Genomic DNA, 26,217 nt, shown 5'->3' with positions numbered 1-26,217 from the left:
TAGGTGAGAGCCAAGACAACAGTTTCCACCACATGGAAACTGGCTTTCTGCTCAGAAACCAGCCCAAATCCTGAACTTGGCCACTCCTCTCCCCTTCTCCCCACCCATCTAGTTTCTTCACAGCAGCCAGAGGGATTCTTCTAAGATAACTCATTCACTGTGACAACCTGGCCAAAAACCCTCTGCTGCTCTTAGAATAAAAGCCCAGCTCCTCCCCTGGGCTCCATGTGATGCAGACCCCACAACGCTGTTCAGACCTCCTCCCCCACCCACTGTCCCCTCACTCACTCCACCCCAGCCCCACACCGGCCTCCCTGCTGATCCTAAAACTGGCCAAGCTCATCCCTGCCCCAGGGCCTTTGCACAGGCTGCTCCCTCCGCCTGGAACACAATTCCTCCTGCCCTTCCTCCCATGGCTGGCTTCTTGGCAACGAGGTCCCAGTTCAAAAGTCATCTCACCAGACAGGCTTTCTCTGATCATCAGATCCAAAACAGCCCCCAACACTATCTAATTTATATCCCTGTATTACGGTATTTGTAGCACTTGTCACTTGCAGGATTTTTCTTGTTTATTGTCCATCTCCTCCTATTTTGATGCCAGGTCTTTGAGGGCAAGGATTTTGTCTGCTTTGCTCTCTGTTGCTTCTCCAATGCCTGGCACCTAGTAGGACCTTAATCAGTATTTCCTGACAGTATGAAGACATTAGAAAATAAGATTCCTGGAGCTTAAAATGTATCTAAATCAGTAGATCACCTATTCCCTGTGTGACAAGGGCTCTGAGAGAAGACAGGCAGTGCAGAGAGCAATGGGGAATCTGACCCAGCCTGGGGAGGGGGAGGGACGAGCCAAGGAGTAGAAAGTACTTTAGACCCTCGCCCCTCAGAGTGTGGTCCCTGGACCAACAGCACCGGCATCTCATTTCCTGGGAGCTTGTTACAAATGCAGCATCTCAGACCCCACCCCAGACCTGCTGATCCAGAATCTGCATTTTAATTAGACCTACCCCAGGCAGTTCTATGTATAGTAAAACTTGAGACATCCTGGGTTAGACCCCAGGAAGAGTAGGCAATAGCAGGCATGTCTGGTTCAGGGTGTCCCCGGGAACCAAAAGAGCCAGGGCAGGCCTATGAAGCCACCCTCATATAAAAAGTGGCCTCCCAGCACCAGAGGCCAGAAAGAGTGGTGAGGCCCATCAGGGTCCCTGAGCATCCTTCCTCCCTCAGGCCCGAAATAGGATCCGAGAAGCCCAGAGCCTTGCATATGTGGGTGGGGTGGGAGAAGGGGGATTAGAACCCAACAGATTTGTGTGGCAGACTCCCCGAGAGCCACACCATCTGGAGCCCCTTTGTGATACAGGGAAGGGAGGACAGTGGAGAGGCAGCGAGCCAGAAATACTTACAAAGCATGGGGCAAGGGGGCAAAGGAGGTAAGTGCAGGGAGAGGCAGGGGGCCACCTGTCACCAGGCAACCTGCAGCACCCCCTCCTCCACCTCCCAGCCATCTGCAACAGACAGGGCCACACACCCCAAAAACTGCTTAGAATCTATGTGAATCCACCCTTTCCGCAGCTCCCGGAGATGTGACCTCCTGAAAGTCAGCCCTGAGCCCTGCTCTTGGTACATGTACCTGTGGAGAAGCTGATCCCTCACCTCCATCGATAAGGATGAACACGTGACCCAAGCCAGGCAATCCGAGTTCTGGGCTCCTAGATAAGCAATACTTGGTTCATGGATGGGTACATGGCCTAAGGGTCAGGCCAGAGAGCACCTGGATCCAGCTATGCCTGAAGCCATTTTTAGTGAGTCAACTGAGTCCATAATAGCCTTTTTTTTTTTTTCCTTAAGACTCTGACTTGGAGTTTCTGTCATTCACAACCCAAAGAGTCCTGACTAATATATCTGTTAAAGCACTTACCACACTGTAATGTCATTACTTGTGTCCATTCTCTCGCCTGGATTAGAACTCCTTGAGGACACAAACCATTGTTTGATTTAGTGCTGTCCCTGATGCCTAGAAGAAAGCCTGACATACAAAAATAATCTCAAGAGATATGGGACAATGCATGGGTGGCTCTTCCTTCCTTCACTCTACAAATATTCACTGAGCACCCTCTGTACGCCAGACATTGTTCTAGGTCTGGAAGCAGCAAGGAACAAGAGGGACAAAAATCCCTGCCCTCCAGGAGTTTAAATTCTAGTGAGGGGAGAGCAGACAATTATCAAACAAGTAAGTAAAATCCAAGTGCAATGGAGAAGGGGGAGGGGGAACATGGGGAAGAGGTGTGCTTTTAGATGGGAAGGTCAGGGAAGGTCGCACTGAGAAAGTGGGATATCAGAGCAGAGACCCAAAGAGGTAACAAGCCACAAGAATACCTGGAGAGTGTTCTAGAGCAAGCAGACAGTAAGTGCCAAGGCCCTGAGGCAGGAATGTGTCAGGTATGTTTGGAGATGAAGTCAGAGAGACAGACACGTGGAGCAGGAAAAACAGATGCTGAAGGGCCTCCTAGGTCATCATCAATGCCTTGACATTTACAGCAAGTGAGGTGGGAGTCATAGGAGGGTTCTGAGCAGAGGAGGAACGTAACCTGACTTACAGACAATGTGTGTGGAGAACCACCTGTCCGGGGCAAGGGCAAAGCAAGAGACCAGGGAGGAGGTGACCACAACAGTCCCGGCAGGAAACGATGGTGGCCGAGACCATGGTGGCAGCCGCGGAGGGGTGAGGAGTAACCATACTCTGGATGCTTGTTGAAAGTGGCGCCAACTGGACTTTCTGATCGTTTGGATGCGGGATGTAAGAGGAAGAACAGAATCGAGATGGCCCCAGGGATGAGTCTCAGCAGGTGGAAGGATGGAGGGACCATCACCTAGACAGAAGGGGCTGTGAGCGGGGCGAGCTGGTGAAGATGGGGTGTTGGCCATGCCCGCTAGACACCCAAGGAGAGATGTCCTCATCATCTGGATACAGATGCTTGGAGGTCAGGGCAGAGGTCAGAGTAGGAAATATAAATTTGGGAAATGTCAGCAAAGGGATGGCAGTTAAAGTGATTGAACAAGACGAACTCAATCACAGAATGAGGATAAAATGACAGAGGGAGAGAAGGAAGGAGCCATCCCAGCCCCCTGACACTGGGCTCCCACCCCCACAGGTGATAAAGAGTAATAATGACGTCAGCTCCTCCTTCTAGAATGACCTGCTGTGGACAAAGGAGCTGCACATCCAGCATCTCACCTGTGTCCAAGAAAGAGGCAGGGGAGGATACAGCACTGCCCGCTCCACTCCATCACCCAGCTGAGGAATCTGAGGCTCGGGGAGGGACAAGGCTGTCGCAAGGTAATCCAAAGGCTGTCACCTGGCAGAGCTGCCCGAATCAGGCCCCTGGCTGTTGACACCACGTGCTGCTACTAAACACAGCTTTTCCTGAGGGGAAATAAAAAGGATTCCCCCCCTCCCGCCCCACCTTCCAGGACTGCCAGCACAGAGGACGTGACAAAGACTGACACATGGGGAGGGGGCTGAGAACATACCTTGGCCCGAGACATCGTGGTGACTGGCAGACGACAGTGCTGGCACCAAGCTAGGGAGTCAGGAGGGGTGGCCAGCACCCAGCTCAGGCCTGGGTCTCCAGAGTCTCCCCAGCATCGATGTCTCCCACTTCTTGGACCTACAGGCCAGCCCCGAGCCCCGAACTCCACCTCCCTCCCCCAGGGATGGGGCATCCCACTCCCACCTCGGTGATGGCACCTCACCTCTCCAAGCCTTGATTTCCTTGTCTGTAAGATGGGCGGCAAACAAAGACTTGTTTATGTCATCTTTTCATCACAGCAGCTAATTATTTGTTGAGCTTTTAATGTGTGCCAGACACTCTGATCTAGCCCATGGTTCTCAGTCTCAGCACTACTGATATTCAGGCCCAGGTAATTCATGCCACGGAGGTGGTCCTAGGGCACTGTAGGTTATTTAGCAACATCCTTGGCTTCTACCCACCAGATGCCAGTAGCATCCTTCCTCTGCAGTTATGACAACTAAAAACATCTGCACACTTTGCCAAATGTCCCCTGGGGAGCAAAACGTGCCCTTGTTTGGAAACCCCTGTTCTAGGCACAGTTCTACACTGACCAGGATGTCAGCTCCACAAGGGCAAAGATCTTTGTCCATTGGTCAAATCTGGGTCCCAGATTTAACATAAGGGGCCTGGATTCAGAATCTTGTTCAACCACCCCTTTGTCCTGATTCTCAAAGGACCATGGGAGGGTTTATATGACCCAATGTTATGTACGGGTCCGCCACACATGAGTGAGAAGCCAGGAACTGTCTTTTTTTAATTGTCAGTTTATCTTAATTTGAAAAATAATGTGTTCATTATAACTAGTGAACAATGCAAAAAAAAATACAAAGATAAACAAAATATCTTTCTCTAAAACCCTCCCCATTCTCAGCCCAAGGCCACCCATGTTAATACCCTGGGATGCATCCTACAGTGCCTCTCTTGACATTCGTAAATACCCATCCAGAGGGTCTTTTGTCTGTTGGGTTTTCTCCTACAAAACTGGGATCACCCTCTACACTTGACTCGCAACTTAACCTTTCTTGCTCAACAGTACAGCAGGTATAGCCCTTCACATCAAGAGAAGAGATCTAGTTCATTCTCTTAAACAGTTACCCAACATCCCAACCATGGGTGAGCAAAAACCTTAGCCTTTTCTCCGCGAATGAATACCCAAGTGGTTGCCTTTTGTGCGGGGGAGGGCCATGATAAACAAAACCGGAACAAACAACTTTCTGACATCTTTACATACTTTTTCTTCTTGGTTCTACAGGAGAGATTCCCAAAGGAACTGATTCAAAGGGTATCCTGGGTTTTCACTTTTGAAAACACTGCCAGACTACAACATGATAAATATCCTTAACACGGCTGTACTTTAGATATGAAAATTGTCAAGAGAGTAAATCCTAAGAGTTCTCATCACCAGGACAATGTTTTCTACTTCTCTTATTTTGTAGATCTGTGAGCTGACGGATGTTCGCTAAACTTACTGGGATCATCATTTCATGACGTAAGTCACGTCATTACACTGTACACCTTAAACTTACATAGTGCTGTATGTGAATTATATCTCAATGAAACGAGAAGGAAAATAAGTAAATAAGAAAACATGGCCAGACTATTTTTCCCAAAAGACAGCAGCATTAATACTCCTGACAGCAATCCTATGGAACTGTGCACTTCCCAGCAGGCACACCAGCACTAGGTATTATCACTTTTTCTGTGTGTGAGAGATAATGGTAATGCTACAGAAGGTAATGCCGACTGACGTGGTTACTCAGCAGAAATGTGGCCCCACATAGTGCTCGTTCCACAAAGCACTACCAGTTCAAGAGCATTCTGGACCCACACGAGGCTAGATGACTGTGCGGGGGCAGGCTGTCCCTCTACAGGGCCCTGAGATGCCTTCCTCCCAAGCTCCTCCCCTTCCTCGCGAGCTGCCTCCTGAGCCTGCACCATCCTCATTTCTGAGATGGATTTCACACCCAGGCATAACAAAGATGTCTTTGTCACTAGGAAAGAGGGAGCGACTGTTGCCAGAACATTCTGGGTTCTGTTCATTCAAATCTCCGTTTGTGTGGGGAGGAGGAGGGTAGAGTTGGGCAGGGGGACGGGATGCTTCCCGCTCTGGGGCTACCTCATGGGTAGATGCCTTGAGCAGAGCTGGAGCAGCCCCAAACTCCCTGGCGTTCACTCACTGGTTTATTCCACAAATGTCTGCTGAGAGCTTACAACGTGCCAGGCACTCCGGGAAACACTTTACATTTATCATCGCGTGTAACTCATGCCCACAGCCTGATAAGAGAAGTAACACCATTAACCCCATTTTACAGATGTGAAAACTGAGGCTCAAGGAGATAAAGCCAGGACCCAAGGTCACACAGCTAACGAACAACACAGGAACACAAAGGAGGGGCAATTAACTAACCTCTAGCCACCTGTGGAACACCCCAGACCCCAGCTGCCATGTTGTTCCACCTGGGCTACCATGCAGCCTCCTCTGCCTCCACCCTGCCCCGCTGCAGTCCATTCTCCACTGGTAGCCAGAGGGATCCTGTGACAACTAAGTGAGATTCTGTCCCTCCTCTGCTCAAAAGCTCCAAGGGCTCCCACCTCACTCAAAGTAAAATGCAAAGTCCTTACAATGGCCCATAAGACCCTGTACGAGCTGCCCACCAGCCTCCCCCATCCTTCCGTTACCTCCCTGACTTCACCTCCGATTCACGCTTCACCTGGCTCACTCTACTCCAGCCACTCTGGCCTCCTTGCTGTTCCTGAAACATGCTCCTGCCTCAGAGCCTTTGCACTTGCTGTTCCCTGTGCCTGGAATGTTCTTCCCCCAGACACAGAGGTTAAGCCATTTTCCTAAGGTGACAACACCTAGAAGGGGCAGAACCTGGATTCAAATCCAGGTTGTATGGCCTTAGAGAAGACAAAACACACACGATGGAGCCTCCAATGAGAGAAAAGGATGCTGTGTGACCCTCAAGCCTTTCTGGTTGCTGAACCTCTCTGAGCCTCTGTTTCCTCATCCATAAAATAGGCAACGTTGGAACATCTTCCCCGCCAGATTCCTGGGAGGTTATGCTGCTTGAGACATGTCCACTGAAGACATCTCACACATGTGGATGCTGATGCTATTATTAGATCCATGGAAAGAGCCAGAACAGTCAGGGAGGACCTCTTGAGGAAGCAGCATATGAGCAAGGCTTTGAGGTAGGATGTGGAAAAGCCACGGGGGACTGCAGGCAGCCCAAGTGACAACAGGGTTCCCTGCGACCCAAGACTCGGGAGAAGGTAAAGGCTTCCAATCTGGGATGATGGTACCAGCACAGAGGAGGAGAGATGCTCCCAGCTGGCATCCCTCCCCTTCTTCTGGTCCCAGCACCCTGGAGTCTTCCTTCCAGGAACCATGGCTCCCCCACTGCCATGTGGTACAGGTGGGCCCCTCACCCAGACCTGGCCAGTCAGTCTCAGTGATGGGCACATGACTCAAGGCAGCCAATCAGAGGCCACCCCAGGACAACAGACAGACCCTCCCTTAACACAAGCCAAGCAATTCCCGTCTCGGCTGAAGGCAGTTTAAGCTGGGTTTTCTGTCACCTGCAACCAAAGAATCTTGACAACCAGCATTTGCTCATCTTGTGAGCAAGAGCAGTGCTATTACTGTTGTTGTTATAGTTGTTGCTATTACTGTTGTTGTTTTAAAATCTTCTAGATTTGGGAGAAACAAAGCAGGGGAGAGGTTTCCACGGGGCTGCACAAGCGCAGGAAGACACCAAGCCCGACTGGGATGGTACCAGGATCCTGAAGTCCAAGAGGAGGCCCCAGTAGCTGAGCTACTGGGTAGCTGAGGGAACCCCTAACACCCTTGTAGGAGCTCACTGCTTCCTCTCTGGGGTTTGCACCCCAGGATCTCCCAAAGGAGCATAAGTACAGAACAAGATTCAGGAAGTAGGACAGATGAATGTGGCAACCTCCAGTTCAACAGCTGATGTTGCAAAGGAAAAGAGAATGAGTGCCCACAGGCCACAGGAAATGGAAGTCAGGATAAGAGAGTCACCCTCTCTAAGAGACAACAACCTTCTCCCCCTCTACTCACCTCAGAGAATAGAAGGACCACCCACAAACTACAAGATGCATCTCAAACTCAGCTGCCTAATATACCCTGAGAAAACCATAATTCAAAAAGAGTCATGTACCAAAATGTTCATTGCAGCTCTATTTACAATAGCCCGGGGATGGAAACAACCTAAGTATCCATCATCGGATGAATGGATAAAGAAGATATGGCACATATATACAATGGAATATTACTCAGCCATAAAAAGAAACGAAATTGAGCTATTTGTAATGAGGTGGGTAGACCGAGAGTCTGTCATACAGAGTGAAGGAAGTCAGAAAGAGAAAGACAAATACCATATGCTAACACATATATATGGAATTTAAGGGAAAAAAGTCATGAAAACCTAGGGGTAAAACAGGAATAGAGACACAGACCTACTTGAGAATGGACTTGAGGATATGGGGAGGGGGAAGGGTAAGCTGTGACAAAGCGAAAGAGAGGCATGGACATATATATATACATTCGATCCCTTTCACTCACACATTCACTCCCTCGACTCATACTAACAGAGCACCCATTATGTGTTAGGTGCTGGAGGGGTGTCAGTGAACACAGCAGACCATATGACATATCCTAGGGGAGTAGACAGACACTAATCAAGTAAACAGACAAGATTATTTCAGGGAGTGACAGGTACCAAGAAGAAAACAGGTGTGGTGATACAGAGACCGTGACTTGAAGGCTCTCTGAGGAAGTGACACCGGAGTTACAGCTGAACAAGAGGGAAGGACCCCTTATGCATGGCACAGTTAAAGGTGATGCAGGCAAGAGGAACAGCAAATGAAAAGGTTCACCAGCCTAGCAAGTTCAAGAACAGAAAGAAAGCTGATGGGACCAGGACATAGTGAATGTAGGGAGAGATGAGGTTGGCATGGTGAGCAGAGTCCAGATCACAGAGGCCTTGTAAGCCACAGCAAGGAGTCTGGATTCAATCAACCTCAATTTCCTGGTCCCCTTACCTTTAGCACAATGGGGACGGGGAAGAAGGAGATCCTTTTTGATTGCCATTGCCTCATCAAACAAACCAGAATGAAATGGCAGGATATTAGACCTAAACCCAACCCTGTCAGTAATTACATTAAATGTATGTGAGCTAAATAGTCCAATTAAAAGGCACAGACTGTCAGTATGGATAAAAAAGCAAGATTCAGCTCTGTGATGCCTGTAAGAGATGGACTTGAAATATAAAGACACAAAGAGGCTAACAGGAAAGAGACGGAAAGCAGAAAGCATAAGTGAGCTGGCGTGGCTATATTAATATCAGACTAAAGAGACTTCAAGACAATGAGCATTATCGGGGTGAAGAGCAGTATTTCATGATGATAAAAGACTCAATTCATCAGGAAGACATAATCATAAGCGTGTATGTTCTAACAAAAGGACTTTAAAGTAAAACTGAAAGAATTCAAGGAAGAGATACACAGGCCTACAACCATAGTTGGAGACTTCTACCAGTAACTGGTAGAACAAGGGGACCAAAAGTCGGTAAGGACACAGAAGACCTGAACAACACTATAAACCACCCTGATCTAAACGACATTTGCTGAACATTCTACCCAACAACAGAGGAGTCCAGGCAGACCTCGTTTTATCATGCTTCACTTTATCATGCTTCGCAAATATTGTGTTTTTTACAAATTGAAGGTTTGTGGCAATCCTGTGTCGAACAAGTCTGTAGGCACCATTTTTCCAACAGTATTTGCTTACTTCATGTCTCTGGGTCACTTTTAGTAATTCTTACAATATTTCAAACCTTTTCATTATTATATTTGTTATGGTGACCTGTGATCAGTGATCTCTGATGTTACTATTGCAATTGTTTTGGCGTTTTTTAGCAATAAAGTATTTTTTAATTAAGGTATGTACATTGTTTTTTTAGACATAATGTTATTGCACACTTAATAGACTACAGTATAGTGTAAACATAACTTTTTTTTTTTTTTTTTTTTTGCGGTACACGGGCCTCTCACTGTTGTGGCCTCTCCCACTGCGGAGCACAGGCTCCGGACGCACAGGCTCAGCGGCCATGGCTCACGGGCCCAGCCACTCCGCAGCATGTGGGATCTTCCTGGACCAGGGCACGAACCCGTGTCCCCTGCATCGGCAGGCGGACTCTCAACCACCGCGCCACCAGGGAAGCCCTAAACATAACTTTTATATGCACTGGGAAACCAAAAATTTAGTGTGATTCCCTGAATTGCGATATTCACTTTATTACGGTGGTCTAGAACCAAACCCACAATATCTCTGAGGTCTGCCTACACACATTCGTTTCCAGTGCACAGGGAATGGTCACTAAGGCAGACGTATGCTGGGTTGTAAACCAGCATTTCAAAGGGCTGGAAATCCACAGAGCATATCCTCTGAGCACAACAGAATTAAATTAAAAATCACTAAATAGTAAGTTATCTGAAAAAGCCCCAATATTTAGAAATCAATACCAACCAGCATGGCTGCCGCAATCCCTGTTCCACCCTTAGGGTGACAACATATGACACAAATGTCTCCTAAAGGAGGGAGCCATCAGGCACTTGCCCCATGGCCAGGTCTGAGCCTAAACCCCCACTAGGAGGGGGGAGGGGACCTAGGGGAGCAGATGCTCCGGGCTCATCCTCAACAACCCAATCAGCAAATCACTTCAAGACATACCAGGGGTCTGTGTTAGAGAGACCAGGTCCTGCCAGGGAGGGAAGTGGCATCCCACCGACATCCCACTTAAGCCATCTCGCTTAAAATGAACCCAATGACTCCACCAACCAATCAATCCACCTCACTCGGGTCCATTCTGGGGGAAAAAACAACATACAGTAGTCAAGAACATGAACTTTGGAATCAATCTGAGTTCAAATCCACCACCTACCATGGTGGTAAGCAGAAGCCTGAGATGGCCCCCAGGTGTCCTGCCCCCTTGTGTACATGCCCTGGAGCATCTGTTCTCCTTTTGAATAGGTGGGACCATGCAGCTGAGTTCATTCCTGTGATTAGGTTATGGGAAGGGGCCATGTTTAAGGGGGCACATGACAAGGACCCGAGGGCAGCCTCTAGGAGGTGAGAGTCATCACAAGCAAATAGCCTGCAGGAAAATGGGGACTTCAGTCCTACAGCCACAAGAAACTAAATTCGACCAAGAACCTAAGCAGAGGCCCCCAAGACTCAGACAAGACCACAGCACTGGCCAATACCATGACTGCAGCCGCGTGAGACCTGGAGCAGAAAATCCAATTACATCATGCCCGGAATTCTGACCACAGAAACTGCAAGGTGATTATCAATAGGGCTGCTTCAAACGACCAACTGTGGAGTAATTTGTTACGCAGCAATAGATAACGGATACGTCTTCTTTTGTGATCCTGGGCAAGTGGCCTCACATTTCTGGGCCTCAGTTTCTTCATCTGCACAACTGTGAGAATGCAGAGGAAGCAGGATGTGTAACAGCCTCACCCAGGAAGTAGGGAATGGTTTATTCCATGTCTACTCAAATCTGTGGAGGGACCTCAGAGTGGGGTGCTGGGGGGGCCTTAACGCATTTTTGAGAAGTTGACCATTTTCTTTCTATCCTTGAGTGGGTTCCTTAGGGAAGGAGATGGCTATTCTCTTCTAGCTCCAAATGCCAGTCATCCCAGAGATGCCCTTGTTCCCAACTGCCTTCAGAGTACAGAGACCAGGAGTCCGGGGCAAGGGGCCACTTGGTCAAAATGAATTCAGTTGCTTATTTCAAGCCCCAGGAATGATCTGAGGCACTTTTTTCAAGATGAGGCCCTGTAACTGTCCTTGTACAAAAAATAGGGAAATACTAAGAATTTAAAATATAATAATAATTTTAATGAAAGAACGACCACCATTGACTGGAGCCTGGCCATGTCCCAGACACTGAGCAAAGTGTCCCAACCCATTTACAGATGAGGAAACTGAGGCCCAGAGAGGGGAAGATCCTTGCCTAGGGCCACACAACCACTGAGGGGCAGAGACACAATTCAGACCCAGACAGTCTGGGCCAGACCCTGGACCCCAAAAGTCCACACAAAAATATTTAGCAGTTATATAAATCAAGATAATCACATTATTTAAAAAATATATTAACATGTATACAGAGGAGAGGCTTTTTTTTCCCTTCATTCAACAAATATTTAATAAGGACCTACTATGTGCTAGGCATTGTTCTTGGTGCTGGAGAGACAGGATAAATTAAAAACCACCCAGAGAAAAGGAGACAGGAAGTGGTGAGTGGGGGTGGAGTACAATTTCAAATTAGAAGTTGGGGGGAGGTGGTCAGAAAAGACCTCATGGAGACCATGACGTTTGAGCAGAGGCCTGAAGGAGTGAGCCACAGGGATACTGGAGGAAGAGCATTCCAGAAAGAACAAGTGAGAAGACCCTGAAGCAGGAGCATGCCAGGTGCATCTGAGAAAGGGCCAACAGGAGATTCTGGAATTAGATGGCGGTGATGATTGCACAACTTGTGAATACACCCCAAACCACAGAATTGTACGCTTTAGGGGGTAAAATTTACCATGTATGAATCACATCTCAATTAAAGAAAAAAAACTGTATTGAGAAAAAAAGATGACTAGGAGAGGGATGGGAGAAGGGACAGGGGCAGAACATGCAGAACCTTCCAGGCCACTCTAAGGACGTGGCTTTTACTCTGAGGGCGGTGGCAGCTACGGGAGGGCTTTGAGCGGTGCAGCGGCACAACCTAACTTAAGTGCTAAGTAGACTCCTCAGGCTGTGTATGGTGAACAGACCATGGGAGGCAAGGGTGAGAGCAGAGGAGGCGACGGCCAGTTCCAGATGGTGTGTCCCTGGGCAAGTTACCCTCTGTGCCTCAGTTTTCCTCATCTGTGAAGTGGGTCTGAAAAAGACATTTCCCCCAAGGGCAGGGGTGAGAGCTGACACCAGACAAAGTGCTGTTATGATGGCTGTAAGTGAGGGTGGAGTCCAAGGTGCCACCTAACAGTTTTTAATCATACAAAGCAGTTTCTTGAACAGAAAACAAGGGGTGCCCCCTCCCTCCCGGGAAGCAGGAAGCCATCTCACCCCCCAGGGGCTCCTCAGCCCACTAAGACTCAAACCCAAACTGCTCACCATGTATGTGAGGCCCATGCCACCAGGCCCCCGCTGCCCATGCCAACCTCACCTCCCCTCCAGTCACCCTGGCCTCTTGCTATTCCTCAAACAAGCCAAACATGGTCCTGCCTCAGGGCCTTGGCACATGCCATTCCCTCTACCTGGAACACACTTCTCTCGACTCTTTCCACAGCTGGTTCCTTCTCTGCCACAGGACTCAGCTCAGATGCCACCTCTTCAGAGAGGCCTCTCTTGACCACCCCATCTAAATAGATGCCACCGTCCCTGTCACCAACATATCCCCATTTTATTTTCTCCTTGGTGCACCCACTCTCAAACTGTGTGGACTTGAGCAAGTCACTCAACCTCTCTGGGCCTTAGTTTCCCCACCTGCAAAATAGGTGTAATGGTGGTGTCTACTTCAGAGGGTTGTTGCAAGGGTCCAAAGAGATAATTCACATAGTACCTGGCACACAGCAGGGCCTCAGTGGATTAGTTTATCGTTATTACACCTCTTGTCACTTTCCCAAGTGACCTCTTTTTGTACGGTCCGAAGATTCTATGAGGGCAAGAACCTTGTCCATCTTGTACTGGCCACATGCCAACACCTAGCCCAGTGTCTGGCACTTAGTAGGTGCTTAACGTCTGTTTATTGAGTGAACAAGTGAATTTGTGAATGTAAGCACTGACTGCCCACACCGCGCTCTGACCCTGGCCTTACCCCTCCTGAGAGTAGCCCCTTGCAGAAGTCACCCACCCTCTCCAGCGAGGGGAGGAAAGACCTCAGATCTCCGTGGCAACTGGCCACCTGCCTCTACCAACCTTCAGTGGCCCTAGTCCCGCCAGCCTGAAATAGCCTCACCTCCCCTGGCCCAGAAACAAGGGATCGGCTGTCAGCTCCACCCTGGGGAAGGAACCAGGCGGGTAAACACCGATTGTGTGTCTGACCACAAGACAAAAGAGGGGCGGGCAGGCAGATCCTCTCCTGGTCCTCCAGGAGCCGAGAAAATAAAAATAAACCTAAAACTCCACACTCGGCTGGGAGGCTGGAGGGCTCCCCTCCTTCCTCAGGGCTTCCTTCTGTGGCAAGGACTTCAGGGAGGCTGACCCTGCCTCAGCACTCAGCTGTGCCAGGTGCGTGGATGACCACACTCAATCCCTGCAGCCACCCTAGGAGGGCTACGACCATCTTACAGATGGGGAAACCAGGGCTCATAGAGGCAAAAGGACTTGTCCAAGGTCACAGGGCTGGGTTTCAAACCCAGGCCATTTGTCTCTAGAGTCTGTGCTCTTAACCATGAACCCAAGACACACTGCGGAGTGAAAAGAACAAACCGTACCATGCCATTTATGTAAACACATTCACATTTACACATACACATCAATGCTATACATGGCTATGTAGGCCTGTAAATGCCCTAAAATGGTCTGAAAGCAGAGCTGGTGGTCAAAGGAGGTTTTAGCCTGTGATTCCCAGCCCGGGGCTATTTTGTCCCCAGGGGACATGTGGCAATGTTTAGAGACACTTCTGATTGTCCCAACTGGGGGAAGGGGATGCTACTGGCATCTGGTGGGTAGAAGCCAAGGCTGCTATTAAACATCCTGCAATGCACAGGACAGCCCCACAACAAGGAATAATCCTGCCCAGTATGTCAATAGTGCCGAAGGTTGGAAGATGGGGGGATTCACCCCAGACCAGGTACTAGGGCTGGAAATGCCCCCTGTAGAACCTGTTTAAGGAGGATGTTGAATCCAGGCTAAAACACAAATCCCCAGAGAAGGCCCCCAAGCCCTCTCTCCCCAGAACTCTCAGGTTGGAACCCTGACCAGCTGCAGAGTTACCACACTTCACCAGGGCTCACCTCCCCCTTGGGGCCGCAACTGCTTCAGGGGGTCCCTCCAGGCGGGTCTCAGACCTTCCACCCCCTGGCTTGCTCGCAAGTTCTATGTCTCCTAAATTCTGGGGCAAGAACCAGCTCTGACCTCACCTGGTGCCTGCGAAACAAAGCCAGTGGGACACCATACTCTGGTTGCCCACCTCTCACTGGGGTTCCAGCCAGAGAACCTGTGTCTATTGGAAAAAAGAAGAGAAATCACAAAAATCTGGGAGGTAAAGTTCTGCAGCAAGGCATGGCTTACTTCAAAGACTCAACTCTTGCAAAAGCTTTAAGACAGGAGCGGCTGTAAAACAGAAAGGATGTGGGTTTCTTAACCTGAGGGTGTGGCCCCAAGCCCAACAGCTCTTCTGCTCACTGGCCTGATAAAGGGGGGATACCCTCTAAGAAAGAGATGCCCCTTGAAGCCTCCAGAAGCCAGGGACACCAACCCCATCCACCTCTTCTTAAAGTGACAGAGAAATGGTCACAAGAGCAAACACCAAAATAATAGTGAATGGATGTCCGGGATGCTTATTTGAAGAGCGCTCTCATTCAAATGCACGAGTTCTAGCCTCCCTGAGTCATCTTTCTCATAAGGACAAGGACCACGTTTGCCCTGTTGATGGCTGCATCTTTGTGGCCTAAAACACTGCCCGGAATATACAGCAGGTGCTCCCTATACACGTACATGCTGAGAAAAACAGTCTAATTTCTTTATGGCTTTACCTATACGTAGCTCTGTTTGCAATACACAAAAGATGGGCCTCATCTAACTCTTACTGATGCTTAGGTTTTTATCAGCACAAAATTTTCACTTGCTTCCTGAAAATGTTCAGCCCAATACAAAGTGGCCTGGTCCTGGCCCTCTAGCATCCTGAGCTCAGATAATTTGGACCTTTTGGCTTAATTCTTGCCCACCTGGGCAGCCCAGAGGCCTCACAAAGACAGTAATTTGGGTCATGAACACAGCACCATGTTGGGGCAGTTAAGGGTAGTGGTAAAGAATGGGGACTATGCAGCCAGACTACCCGGGTTTGAATCCCAGCTGGGTCAGGCTGTGTGACCTTGGGAAACTGACTTGGCTTCTCTGTGCCTCTGTTTCATTTGTAAAATGGTAAGCACAATAATACCTGGAACTTTTGAGCTGATACACAGAGAATGCTTTATACGGGGCTTACAAACATCTAGCACTACATAAATGTTAGCAAAATTATTATTACTATCGCTTTGCATTCATCTAATAATCATGCTGAAAATACAATTACTTCCATCGGCGATTTGTAAAAAATATATTCTCATACATATGCATAATTTTACGTGGAAAGGGCATTACAAACAGCCTTTCTTAGAACATTTGTTCCTTTTTCATCTTTCTGCTTGCCTTTCTTCACAAGATACACGTCTTTCCATCTTTTTCTCCAAACTCCTGTAATGTTATACATACAACGTACATCATATTATGGTTAGTGTTTTTCCCAAGACGGAACTTCTTAGCATCCTACTTTGCACAACACAAGCTTGTGAAAACCCCCCACATCACTGGTTAGGTCATTCTGTTTCAGTGACCGTGGAATTTAAAACGTACCCCCCCCGGCCCCACTCCCCAGCACTGCTCCCTAGTGTCAGACTAGCACTACAAAATCTTAAAAAAAAAAAAAATAGTGACAACACAAAACCACACAGTTTCTTGTTTTGGCAAGCAGAGCTCCAATGAAAAGAAAAGCTTTCATCTCCTAACCCCAAAAGCAGAACCACAGAAAATATTCTGGGAGCTTTCTGCCCACACCCCCCTGATCCTCAGGGACCCTGGCCCAGCCAGCTCAGGCAGACCCTCTGGGTGCCTGAGAGTGACAGGTCTCTGTCCTCAGCCAAGGGGAGCCCTTCGGGGGGGCTGCTGACTACTCACTCCCCACACAGGAGTCTCTCAGCTCATCAGCCCAGGCTGGATAGCACACCCATCAGGGGACCCACTGGCACCTACCCCTGGCATCAGAACCCCCACCCCCCTTGCAGGCAGAGACCCCAAACCAATCCAACCAAGAGGCAAGTGGGTTCAAGGCTCACCCGGCCTCTCTTTAAGGGGGAAGACTTTGAGCCCCAAAGAGACAATCTCAACTGCCCCCCATTGCTGCACATCCCCCCAAAAGCCACCACAGCATTCTGGGCACAGCATTCTGGGCACCTACTTGTGCCTGGTACAGTGCTAAGAGCATTAACCTCAGGCTCACTGAGAATTCAACAACACCCCTATGATGCAGCAGGTGCTATACTATGCCCATTGTACAGATGGGGAAACTGAGGCACAGAGTAGGCTGTGACCTGCCCAGGGCCACCTACAGGCGGTGTGGAGTAAAGCCAGGATTTGAACACCAGCAGCCTGGCTCCAGAGCCCCACATTCAACCCTCACGCGATGAACAGACACAGAGTGCAAAGGAGGAACCCAGCAGCCTGATGTTTCCATTCTTCTAAGTTCTGCCCGTTGTGCGGAAGAGAGAACAGGAGTCACAGAGGGGAAGTAACCAGAGGAAGCATAGGCAGAGGGTAAGGGTCACAGAGACCTGGGTTCGAATCCCAGTTTTGCCACCCTAATAAGGCAGGTGTCAAGCCCTTTATAAGCAAGAGGTAGTCTGCGAAGTGGCTAGGGACATGAGTTCTGGGGTTGGCAGCTGTCTACATGACCCAGGGCAGCTCACTTAAACTATCTATGCCTCAGTTTCCTCATCTGCCAATGGGGATAAGGACAGCACTTCCTTCATAGGGGTGTTGGAAAGATCAAATGAATCAATAGAAGGGTAAACGATGAATCAGTGTCAGCTCCTACACAGTAATGACTGTCATTGTTATTATCATTGTTAACACTGCCCAAGAGTACACATGGTGCACCCAACACAGCCGGGGCTTCCAGATGTTGAGATCCAAGGTTCAGCCAAAACCCGGGGCATTTTCTCCCACAATCTCTATGGGGTCCCCCAAGAGAGATCCAGCATCCATACAAGAGGGCTGTCCTTGCCTTTCCATGACTCTTCAATAAACACACAAAATACAGCACCAAAGTCATCAGTCCCCATCGGAGATAGGGGAGGAGGTGCAGTCCAGATCCTGAAGGAGGTGGGCAATGATGGGGAGATTCTAGCGGAACCAGAGAGCCCCAGGCCTGGAACCAAACAAAGCCACTGGTTCTGGAGTGTAGATGGTCAAAAGGAAATTCACTCAGAGTTCCTGTCCTCCTTTCAGTGCTGACTCACATCTCACTTCCTCCAGGCAGCCCTCCCTGACTACTCCTGCTTGCTAGATGCTAGAATCCTATCATCTTAATCATCTGTAATATTTAATTATCATATAACAATTAATGATAATAACTAATATTTAGAAATGCCTTACTACCTGCTAGACACTGTTCTAAGTGCTTTATATATATTTATATAACTCACTTATCCTCTTAAAAACCCTATAAGGGGGCTTCCCTGGTGGCGCAGTGGTTGAGAGTCCACCTGCCGATGCAGGGGACGCAGGTTCGTGCCCCAGTCCGGGAGGATCCCGCGTGCTGTGGAGCAGCTGGGCCCGTGGGCCGTGGCCGCTGGGCCTGCGCGTCCGGAGCCTGTGCTCCACGACGGGAGAGGCCACAGCAGTGAGAGGCCCGCATACCGCAAAAAAAAAAAAAAAAAAAACCCTATAAGATCTATTATCATTCTCCATTTCACAGATGAGGAAAGTGAGGTTCAGAAAGGTCAAGCCACTTGCCTAAGGTCACACAGCCCAAGGACCCGACCCCAAGCAGTCTGGCTCGAGGCCAGCCTCTTACTTGGATTTCTGTAAACACCCATTTTGCCACCCTTGACTAGAACCTGGCCCTCCTCGAGAGCAGGAACTTAGAACTGGCTTTTCTGCATTTTGCACAATGCTCAGTCTACCCCAAAGGCTTCATTTCTACTGGCGACAGGACCTTAAAACAAGGGACACAAGGAGGCCAAGGCAACCCTTCGAGACCTGCCTCTGCCACATGGAATTAAAAGCAGGGAGGGATTACCCAGCATTCTTCCGAGCGGGAACAAGCCCTTAGTAAGTATAAAGGCTGGGAGGAGAGAGTGGGAAGACAGGAGAGAATCACAACCTGCAAGCTGCCAGCCTCGCTGCCATGGAAAGCCTTGGTAATTAGCAGTTCGTGAAGCTCTAAGCCCTGGGTTTTCAAAACTGAAAGATCTTGGGTTGTTTAGGGACCGTTTCTGATGGAGCCAAACAAGAGAGAAGAGGTCTCCTACAGCTCACAAACGAGGTACCGCTAGTCAGGTTACACAACCAGTCTGTTTCTGGCACCAGCTTGGGGACACCCAAAAGGACAAGGCAGAAAGAAAGCCTGGATTCCCCTTCCCTCATTTGACAAGTGGGGAAACTGAGGCCAGGACATGTGCACGACTGATCCAAGACGTCCAAGTTGGAACCAGCTCATCTCAAAACTGACAGGTCAATACAAAACAAACAAACAAAAAAAAAAAAACTGATGAGCTCATCAAATTCAAAGTGTCAAGGAGATAATATGGAAGTAGAGAAATCTTTTTTTCCTGTTTCTTTAATAATAAGGATGGTTGATTCCAATCAATTTCCATCATTCCAGCTTCCTCAGACCCTACACGTGAACAATTTAAAACCACAGTTAACCCAAATGCCATCTCTATCTGTTCTGAAAGGCACCACACCATCCAGAGCAAGGACGTGGGAGGAAGACATATATTTTCTTTCCTATTAATATAAAAATCGGCTCGTCTTTCCTCTTTCCCTTCCAGACTGAGAAGCAGGGAGTGGCTAGAAGGAGAAGTGAGGAGTTCCCTAGAATCTGACGTTGCTCAGAGATACCAGGGCTGTCTACATCTTTAATTCAGAAACTGCCAGCTTCAAACTGAGCAGATTCTTTTCTTTTCTTTTCTTTTCTTTTTTTTAACTGTGAGAGAGGGAGGGATGGGAAAGAAAGGCCAACCCTGCCTCATTCTCACAGGCCTTTCTAGAAGGGTCCTTAGCCAAATGGTTTTCAATGCCTCTGCACAACTCTCCTCCCCGCCCATCCACCCCGCAACACACACACCTCTTTTCACAGAGAGAAGGGCTCTGTACTCCTTGAGTTAAAACTCGGACCTCACACAGCCTCAGCTGCGCCCCCAAGCCACGGGGGACCCCAGAGGATGCCAGAGTCTCCCTCTTTCCCCCGGAGACAGAGAGCTGTAGAGCCTGGCTCTGGGGTTTCTGAAGGAAACACCAACCGCCCCCGCCACCACCCCCCCACAACCAGCCCTTCCTGAACCAGGATTAAAAGACTTCCTAGAGCAGAGAAGGGAGTAAATGAGGTCCCAGCAGGAGGCTTGGAGATTAAAGCCCTCGGAGTCTCCTAATTTCCAGCAAGGCTCACCCCACTCCCACCCCCTAGCCACTTTTCTCACTTCCTAGGAGAGTAGGGAAGTGGCCCCTTCCTCCCTCTCACAGAGAAAAAAAAGAAGAAGAAGAAGAAACAAAAAAAGAAATGCAGCCGAGAATAGGGGTTTGGAGCACTGGCTCGGACTGCCCTGGTTCAAAATCCGGTATCCCCAATTAACCAGTTGTTTGATTCTGGGCAAGTTACTCAACCTCTCTGGAGCTAAACTCTCCCATCTAAAAAATGAGGGAAATATTCGTCCCTACATCATGGGCCACTTGTGAAGGTTCAACCTTCTCATGACAAACGTAAGCGCCTGGCACATAATAAGCGCTCAGTTATTTTACAGAATCTGACGCTGTGGTTTTGCAACTTGGAGTTGGGGATGGGGAGGATGGGACTGAACCTCGGAGTCGTGAGTTCGAAACCCACTGTCCCCAAGCTCCAGCAAAAGCGTGTGCGCGGGAAAGAGGGGTCCTACCCCGGGGTTTTGTCGATCTCTGTCCCTACTCCGGGCTTTGGGTTTTATCCTATTCTACTGGGCGCTTAGGGACTCTGGGATTTCTAGGGTCCGTCCTAGATGAGTAGTCTGTGATGCACTAGGTGTCGAAGAAATCCCCGGGGGAAAAAACCGCAAGCCCAAGCTCCCGGCGCCTGGCTCCCAGAGACCCTGCCTCACGGATGTAACTAATTTTAAAACTATTTGAAAGGCGGAGAGGGGGAAAGAAAAAGACAAAAGGGCAGCATGCCGTGGGGAGAAACGGAGTCAGGGAGACCCCGGGTCGGGGCCGGCCAGGGAGGCGACAGCCCAGCTCTGGAGGAGGCCGCCCTCCCCACGTCTGAGGCGATTCTCGCGCCGCCCGGGGGCCATGGCCACAGGTTGTGGGGACCACCCCGCGCCGGAGGCCCCTGCGCTCCGCAGCGGGGCTGGCGGCCGGAGCGGAGGCTGGCCCCGCGCTCCTCGGGCTACACTCACCGACTGCAAGAAGCGCAAGGTGCCCACGTAGTCCCTCTCGGTACCCAAGATCTCGTTGAGGACGCAGAGGCGGAGGCGCAGCTGGCGCTCCGACTCCCGGGCGGCCGCGCACTGGCCGGAGATGGGTGCAGCGGCGCCGGGTGCCCGGGGGTCCAGGTGGGCACCGTCCCCAGCCCCGTCGCCGCTGGGACCGCTGCCGCCGGGCACCTCCATCCTAGCGCGGCCGCGCGGCACCGGCTCCTTCCCCCGCGCGGAGGTCGCGCCGAGCAGCGACTCAGGCGTCCAGGCACCCCATCCCGGACGGGGCGCGCCGGCGGGCCGGGCTCAGCGGCGGGCCCGGCGCATGGCGCGGCGGGCGAGCAGGCGGGACTGGGGGCGGGCGGCCCGGTCCGGGGGCGGAGGCAGCGCGCGGAGGCTGGACAAGGGGCGGGAGGGGGCCGGCCCTCGGGGCTCCCAGACGGCTGGCCAGGCCGCCGCCTTCCCCGCCGCCAAGGGAGCGTCTGCCAAGTGCCACGCCGCGCTCGGGCCGCAGAGGCGCTCCGCGCGCTCACTGGGCCCCTTGGAGACGTGCCGCGGCCCTGGGCTGCTACGTCGGAAGCTCGGCCCGGCCAGAGCTGGGCGCCCGGGGCTCTTGGGCGAGAGTCTTCCGCGAGGCGCCCCGCGGAGACCCGAGAGTCCGAAGCAGTGCGGCCTCCGCGGCCAACGCACCAACTCCGCGCCCGGACGCGTGGCGCCCCCCCGTCCGCCGCGGGCTACGCCACTCCCACCCTGACACACGCGACACCCACCGCGCGCAGCACAAACACGCAGGTCCGGTCGCCGGCAGCCGCTGCTCGGGCTGAGTCAACACCCTGTTGGAAAAGCTGGCAGCGGAGCCGCGCAGGAGCAAGCCCTCCCCACCACGCGCGCCCCCGCCGGCCCCAGGAAGAAAGCGGTGACCCCAGCCCCTGCCTTTGGGACACCCAGGCCTTTGGGTGCCCTCGGGCGCTGCCACGACCTTGGGAAGGAAGACGCACGGCTCTCTCGTTCTCTCTCTTACCCTCTCTTTTCTCTTTCCCCTTCCTTTTTCTTTCCTTCTTCTCTTTTTCTTTATAACTTCTACGCCCCCCATGAGATGAGCCTGCCCTTTACAACCTTTCCCAGAGGAAATTATTCTTTGCTCTCCAGTCACTAATCAAGTGGCAGCTGCTCTGCGCGTGCCTCCTTCCATACACCCCGAGCCCTCATAAGGCCTTTGGAAACCCGGCTTCTAGTCTAGGCTGCTCTGTGTGACCTTGATAATCAGCAAACTGCTAGACAAATGTCTTCACCTGCCGCACTAGAAGGTGTGAAGGAAAGATCCCTCTGGGGCCTGTTCAGGTTAAAATCCCAGCTCCCGCGCTTGCTAGTTTCCTTGGGTGACCTTGCCCTGGTATCCTTACCTCAAGACCCTCAGTGTTATCATTACAGGGGGAATAATCATGGTACCTAGCTAATGGGGTCCTACAGGGTTATGTGTTAATCCATAGGGGTACTTGGAACAGTGCCCAGCACCTAGAAATTTCTCTATAGATGTTTATTATTAATTAATATTGCATGTATGAACAGCCCTCTAAGCCCAGCCCCACTCTCCATACTGTCCACACAGTTCCTAACCTGCCCCTGTTCAAGGGCCAGAGATTGTGTCTCTGCAGTGGATTGGCTGATTCATGTAATGTCCCCCTGTAGACTGTAATCATCCTTTAGGCCGTTCCGAACACCCAGGGTTATTCTCCCAATGGCCTCTGGGTAAATATTGCAAGTGCATAAGGACACAAGGAGAGAGTGGGGTGTCTTCTGCCCTCTCAGAGCTCTGTTTCTTTGTGATCTTGGACAAGATGACATTTGATCTGGGCCTTGGGTGACTGAAGTTCCCCTGGACAGGTAGTCAAGGGTGTGAGGTAGATGAGCCTGCCAGGTTTGGGTAGTGGAATCAATTGTGTCCAAAAGGTGATTGGCTCCCAAGGTTCTCGGAAAGAGGGCTCTGGTGTAACTCTGCTCTGTGACCTTCAACTGGTCACAGCAACTCTCTGACCCTCACTTGCCTTGTCCTTAAATTAATCCTATCCACCACAAGGGGAGAGCATAGTGGGAGCATCCTGGCTGTGGAATGAAACTGGCTTGCATTTGTTTCCCAGTTCCAAATCTAACTGGCTGGGGTGACCTTGGTCAAAACACTTCACCTGGGCTTCCCTGGTGGTGCAGTGGTTGAGAGTCCACCTGCCGATGCAGGGGACACGGGTTCGTGCCCTGATCCAGGAAGATCCCACATGCCACGGAGCGGCTGGGCCCGTGAGCCATGGCCGCTGAGCCTGCGCGTCCGGAGCCTGTGCTCCGCAACGGGAGAGGCCACAACAGTGAAAGGCCCGAGTACCAACACACACACACACACACACACACAAAAAAAAAACACTTCACCTCTCTGAGCCTGTTGCCTGTTCTGTAAAATGGGAATCTTTGTAAGAGAAAAATGTATGTAAAGCAGTGTTTCTCAACCTCAGAATATTGACATTTGGGGCCAGATAATTCTTAGTTGTGAGGGACCATCCTGTGCACTGTAGGACATTTAGAGTCATACTGTACCCACTAGATACCAGTAGCACTCCCTCCCCAGATGTGACAACCAAAAGTGTCTCGACATTGCCAAACATCCCCAGAGGGACAGAATCACCCCCAGTTGAGAACCACTGATACAAAGTATCAGTATCAGTCAGTCAGTATCAGTCAGTATCAGTCAACTTGTGGACTGAGTGCTGAATCCACTGGTATGCATTTGGCTGCAAGGAGGAGAAAAACGGGCTACTGATGGGTTAAACCATAGGACGTCATTTATTTAACAAGAGGTCCAGAGGAGGCTGGCTCCTCAGGCTGGTTGAGCGCTTGGTGACATCATCAAGGATCAAGGCACCTGCGACCCTGCTATCCTCATCATGGTGGCTTTTCTCCCAAAGTTTGGGACCTCAGAGACACAAGATGGCTGCTGCACTGGCCACATCACCTGCTAACACAACTCCAAAGCAGGAAAGAAGAGGGTAAAGGGGGTGCTCCTCTGTGCCTCTCTCTTATCAGAGGGAGAAAACTTGCCCCAAAGCCCGCAGCAAGCAGATTCTCCCTTACACTTCACAGGCAGACTGGGTCACGTGGCCACCTTTAAATACTCCCTGACCAAGAGCAGGGTTGTCACCATCAACTTAGAATAGTCCTGCTCCATCTCCTGGGACATGGCTGCCTGAACAACTTAGGCTTTTGTTGTTAAGAGAGAACCGTCTACCACAAGCACCTACTATGTGCCAGGCATGGGGTGAGGTTCTGGGACTGCAGAAGTGAACAAGATTAACACCATTCAGGCCCTCCTGGAGCTGGCATCATTCCAGCAGGGGGAGCAGACAGTGATGAATTAAAGACAGCAAGTTCCTTCTGTCATTCATTCAATGAGTGTTTATTGAAGGCCTACTATGTGCCAGGCTGGGATACAGCAGTGACCACAGCAGGTAAGGTTCCTGCCCTCCTGGTGCTTCCAATCCAGAGCAGGAGGAGAAAAACAATAACCAAATCAACAATGTAGGGGACATGGGTTCGTGCCCTGGTCCGGGAAGATCCCACATGCCACAGAGCAACTAAGCCCATGCACCACAACTACTGAGCCTGTGCTCTAGAGCCCGCAAGCCACAACTACTGAGCCCGCGTGCCACAACTGCTGAAGCCCACGTGCTTAGAGTCCATGCTCCACAACAAGAGAAGCCACCGCAATGAGAAGCCTGCGCACCGCAACGAAGAGTAGCCCCCACTCGCTGCAACTAGAGAAAGCCTGCACGCAGCAACAAGACCCAACTCAGCCAAAAATAAATAAATTAAATAAATAAATTTATTAAAAAATAAAATAAAATAAACAAGCAAACAAATAAACGAGATCCTTTCAGCTTCTCCAGGGTTGTTTGGTGGCACCTCCAGGCCTCTGCCTCAGGTCACTGCCTACCCAGGTCTCATTACTCAGATAGAGACCTCAGCACTGGTGTGATCAATGGGGACTCCCTTGGTCCAGGGCTGGCTGCCTCCCAGCTAATCCTGGCACAGAGCAACTCACTGAACCAAACATGACTAAGGAATCAAAAGCTCAGGGAGATTTCCTTTATCTATCCTGGTGTCATCCTGACCTCTTCTCCCTTCCTCCTCATCACTTCCATCCCCACCCTCCAGGATCTTCAGTGGGGAGCCCTTAGATCCCTGTCTATCTCCAGGGCAGGGCCTAAAATAGGCTATAGCTGGGAAACATTCACCAAAAGAACAGAGAAAAAGGAGGAAAAAAAAAATAAAGGCTCTCAGTTCAGCAAGAAAAAAAAAAAGCAATGGTAATGATAGGGAAATTCTCTTCTACAGGGACAATTTTAGAGTTTCTGTTACCACGTACTTTGCAAATAGCGGGAAATACCATTTCATTTCTGTTGCATAAGTTTCACAATTGTGAGGAAGAAGTTAATGCTGTTTGAAATCATTAGACAGATAGTTCCTTATTCTCTGATGAGACTCTCTCAGATTCTGCAGGCTCAGGATTTGAAGGCGCCCCCTTCCCAAGCTCTGCTTTTTAAAATGATAATAAGAATTAAGATAAAGCAAGGGAAAACAAGGGGTGGTTTTTTCCATCCCAAGTTGAACGAGCCAGGTGAGAACTGAGTTATCGGACTGCCCAGGACAGCCAATCATTTCTCAAATGCAAATACGTTCTCAGTAAGCCAGGCCAGCTGCCCAGAGAGTCTTTTCCCCGTTCTAAGCACCAAGAGCAGCTTTCTGAGAAGAGGAGAGAGGCGTCTCCACCCTTGGTATTGGACAGAACAGCTCGACAACCCGACACAAGGCTGGACATGCAGGCCAGGGTTCATTTCTTCAGACCAAAATACAATTCTCTTCCTGCTACTCTTGGTGGAGCCACCCACAACTCCCCAAGTCAAAACTTCTCCAAAGAAAGCCTTGCTCTTAGAAGCAGATACCCCCAGAAGGCTCTGGTTCAAGGTCTGATTTGAACATAATAGATATCAGATTAAGTCAGGGCTCCAGAGCTTTGCCAAATCATATTCCCACCAGAAAGCCCAGAGGAAAGAGAGAAGGAAATGCTTAGGACCCTTGGTTCCAATCCTGGCTTGGCCACTGACATGGTACCTTCTTTTTTTCCAGCCTTTGGACATTGTTGTAGCTCTAGAGACCAGCT

At 50.2% G+C, this 26,217-nt stretch overlaps 1 protein-coding gene across 2 annotated transcripts in view; it reads right to left on the bottom strand.

Moving 5' to 3' along the window:
- The window catches only part of PREX1 (phosphatidylinositol-3,4,5-trisphosphate dependent Rac exchange factor 1), a 194,495-nt gene extending 173,146 nt beyond the window's left edge, over positions 1–21,349 (bottom strand). Inside the window, exon 1 of one of the 2 annotated variants that reach the window (XM_081255329.1) lies at positions 20,997–21,349. In XM_081255329.1, coding sequence (XP_081111455.1) covers positions 20,997–21,209 — 213 coding nt within the window. In that variant the 5' untranslated portion in view covers positions 21,210–21,349. The remainder of the gene's footprint in view (positions 1–20,996) is intronic. The other variant, XM_081255328.1, reaches the window with a different exon arrangement.
- Between the last annotated feature and the right edge of the window lie 4,868 nt (positions 21,350–26,217).

Source organism: Mesoplodon bidens, assembly GCF_964165515.1.
Source record: "Mesoplodon bidens genome assembly, chromosome: 15".
NCBI lineage: Eukaryota > Metazoa > Chordata > Mammalia > Artiodactyla > Ziphiidae > Mesoplodon > Mesoplodon bidens.
Note: the sequence above shows the minus strand (reverse complement) of the source record. Positions and strands in the feature narration are given on the sequence as shown.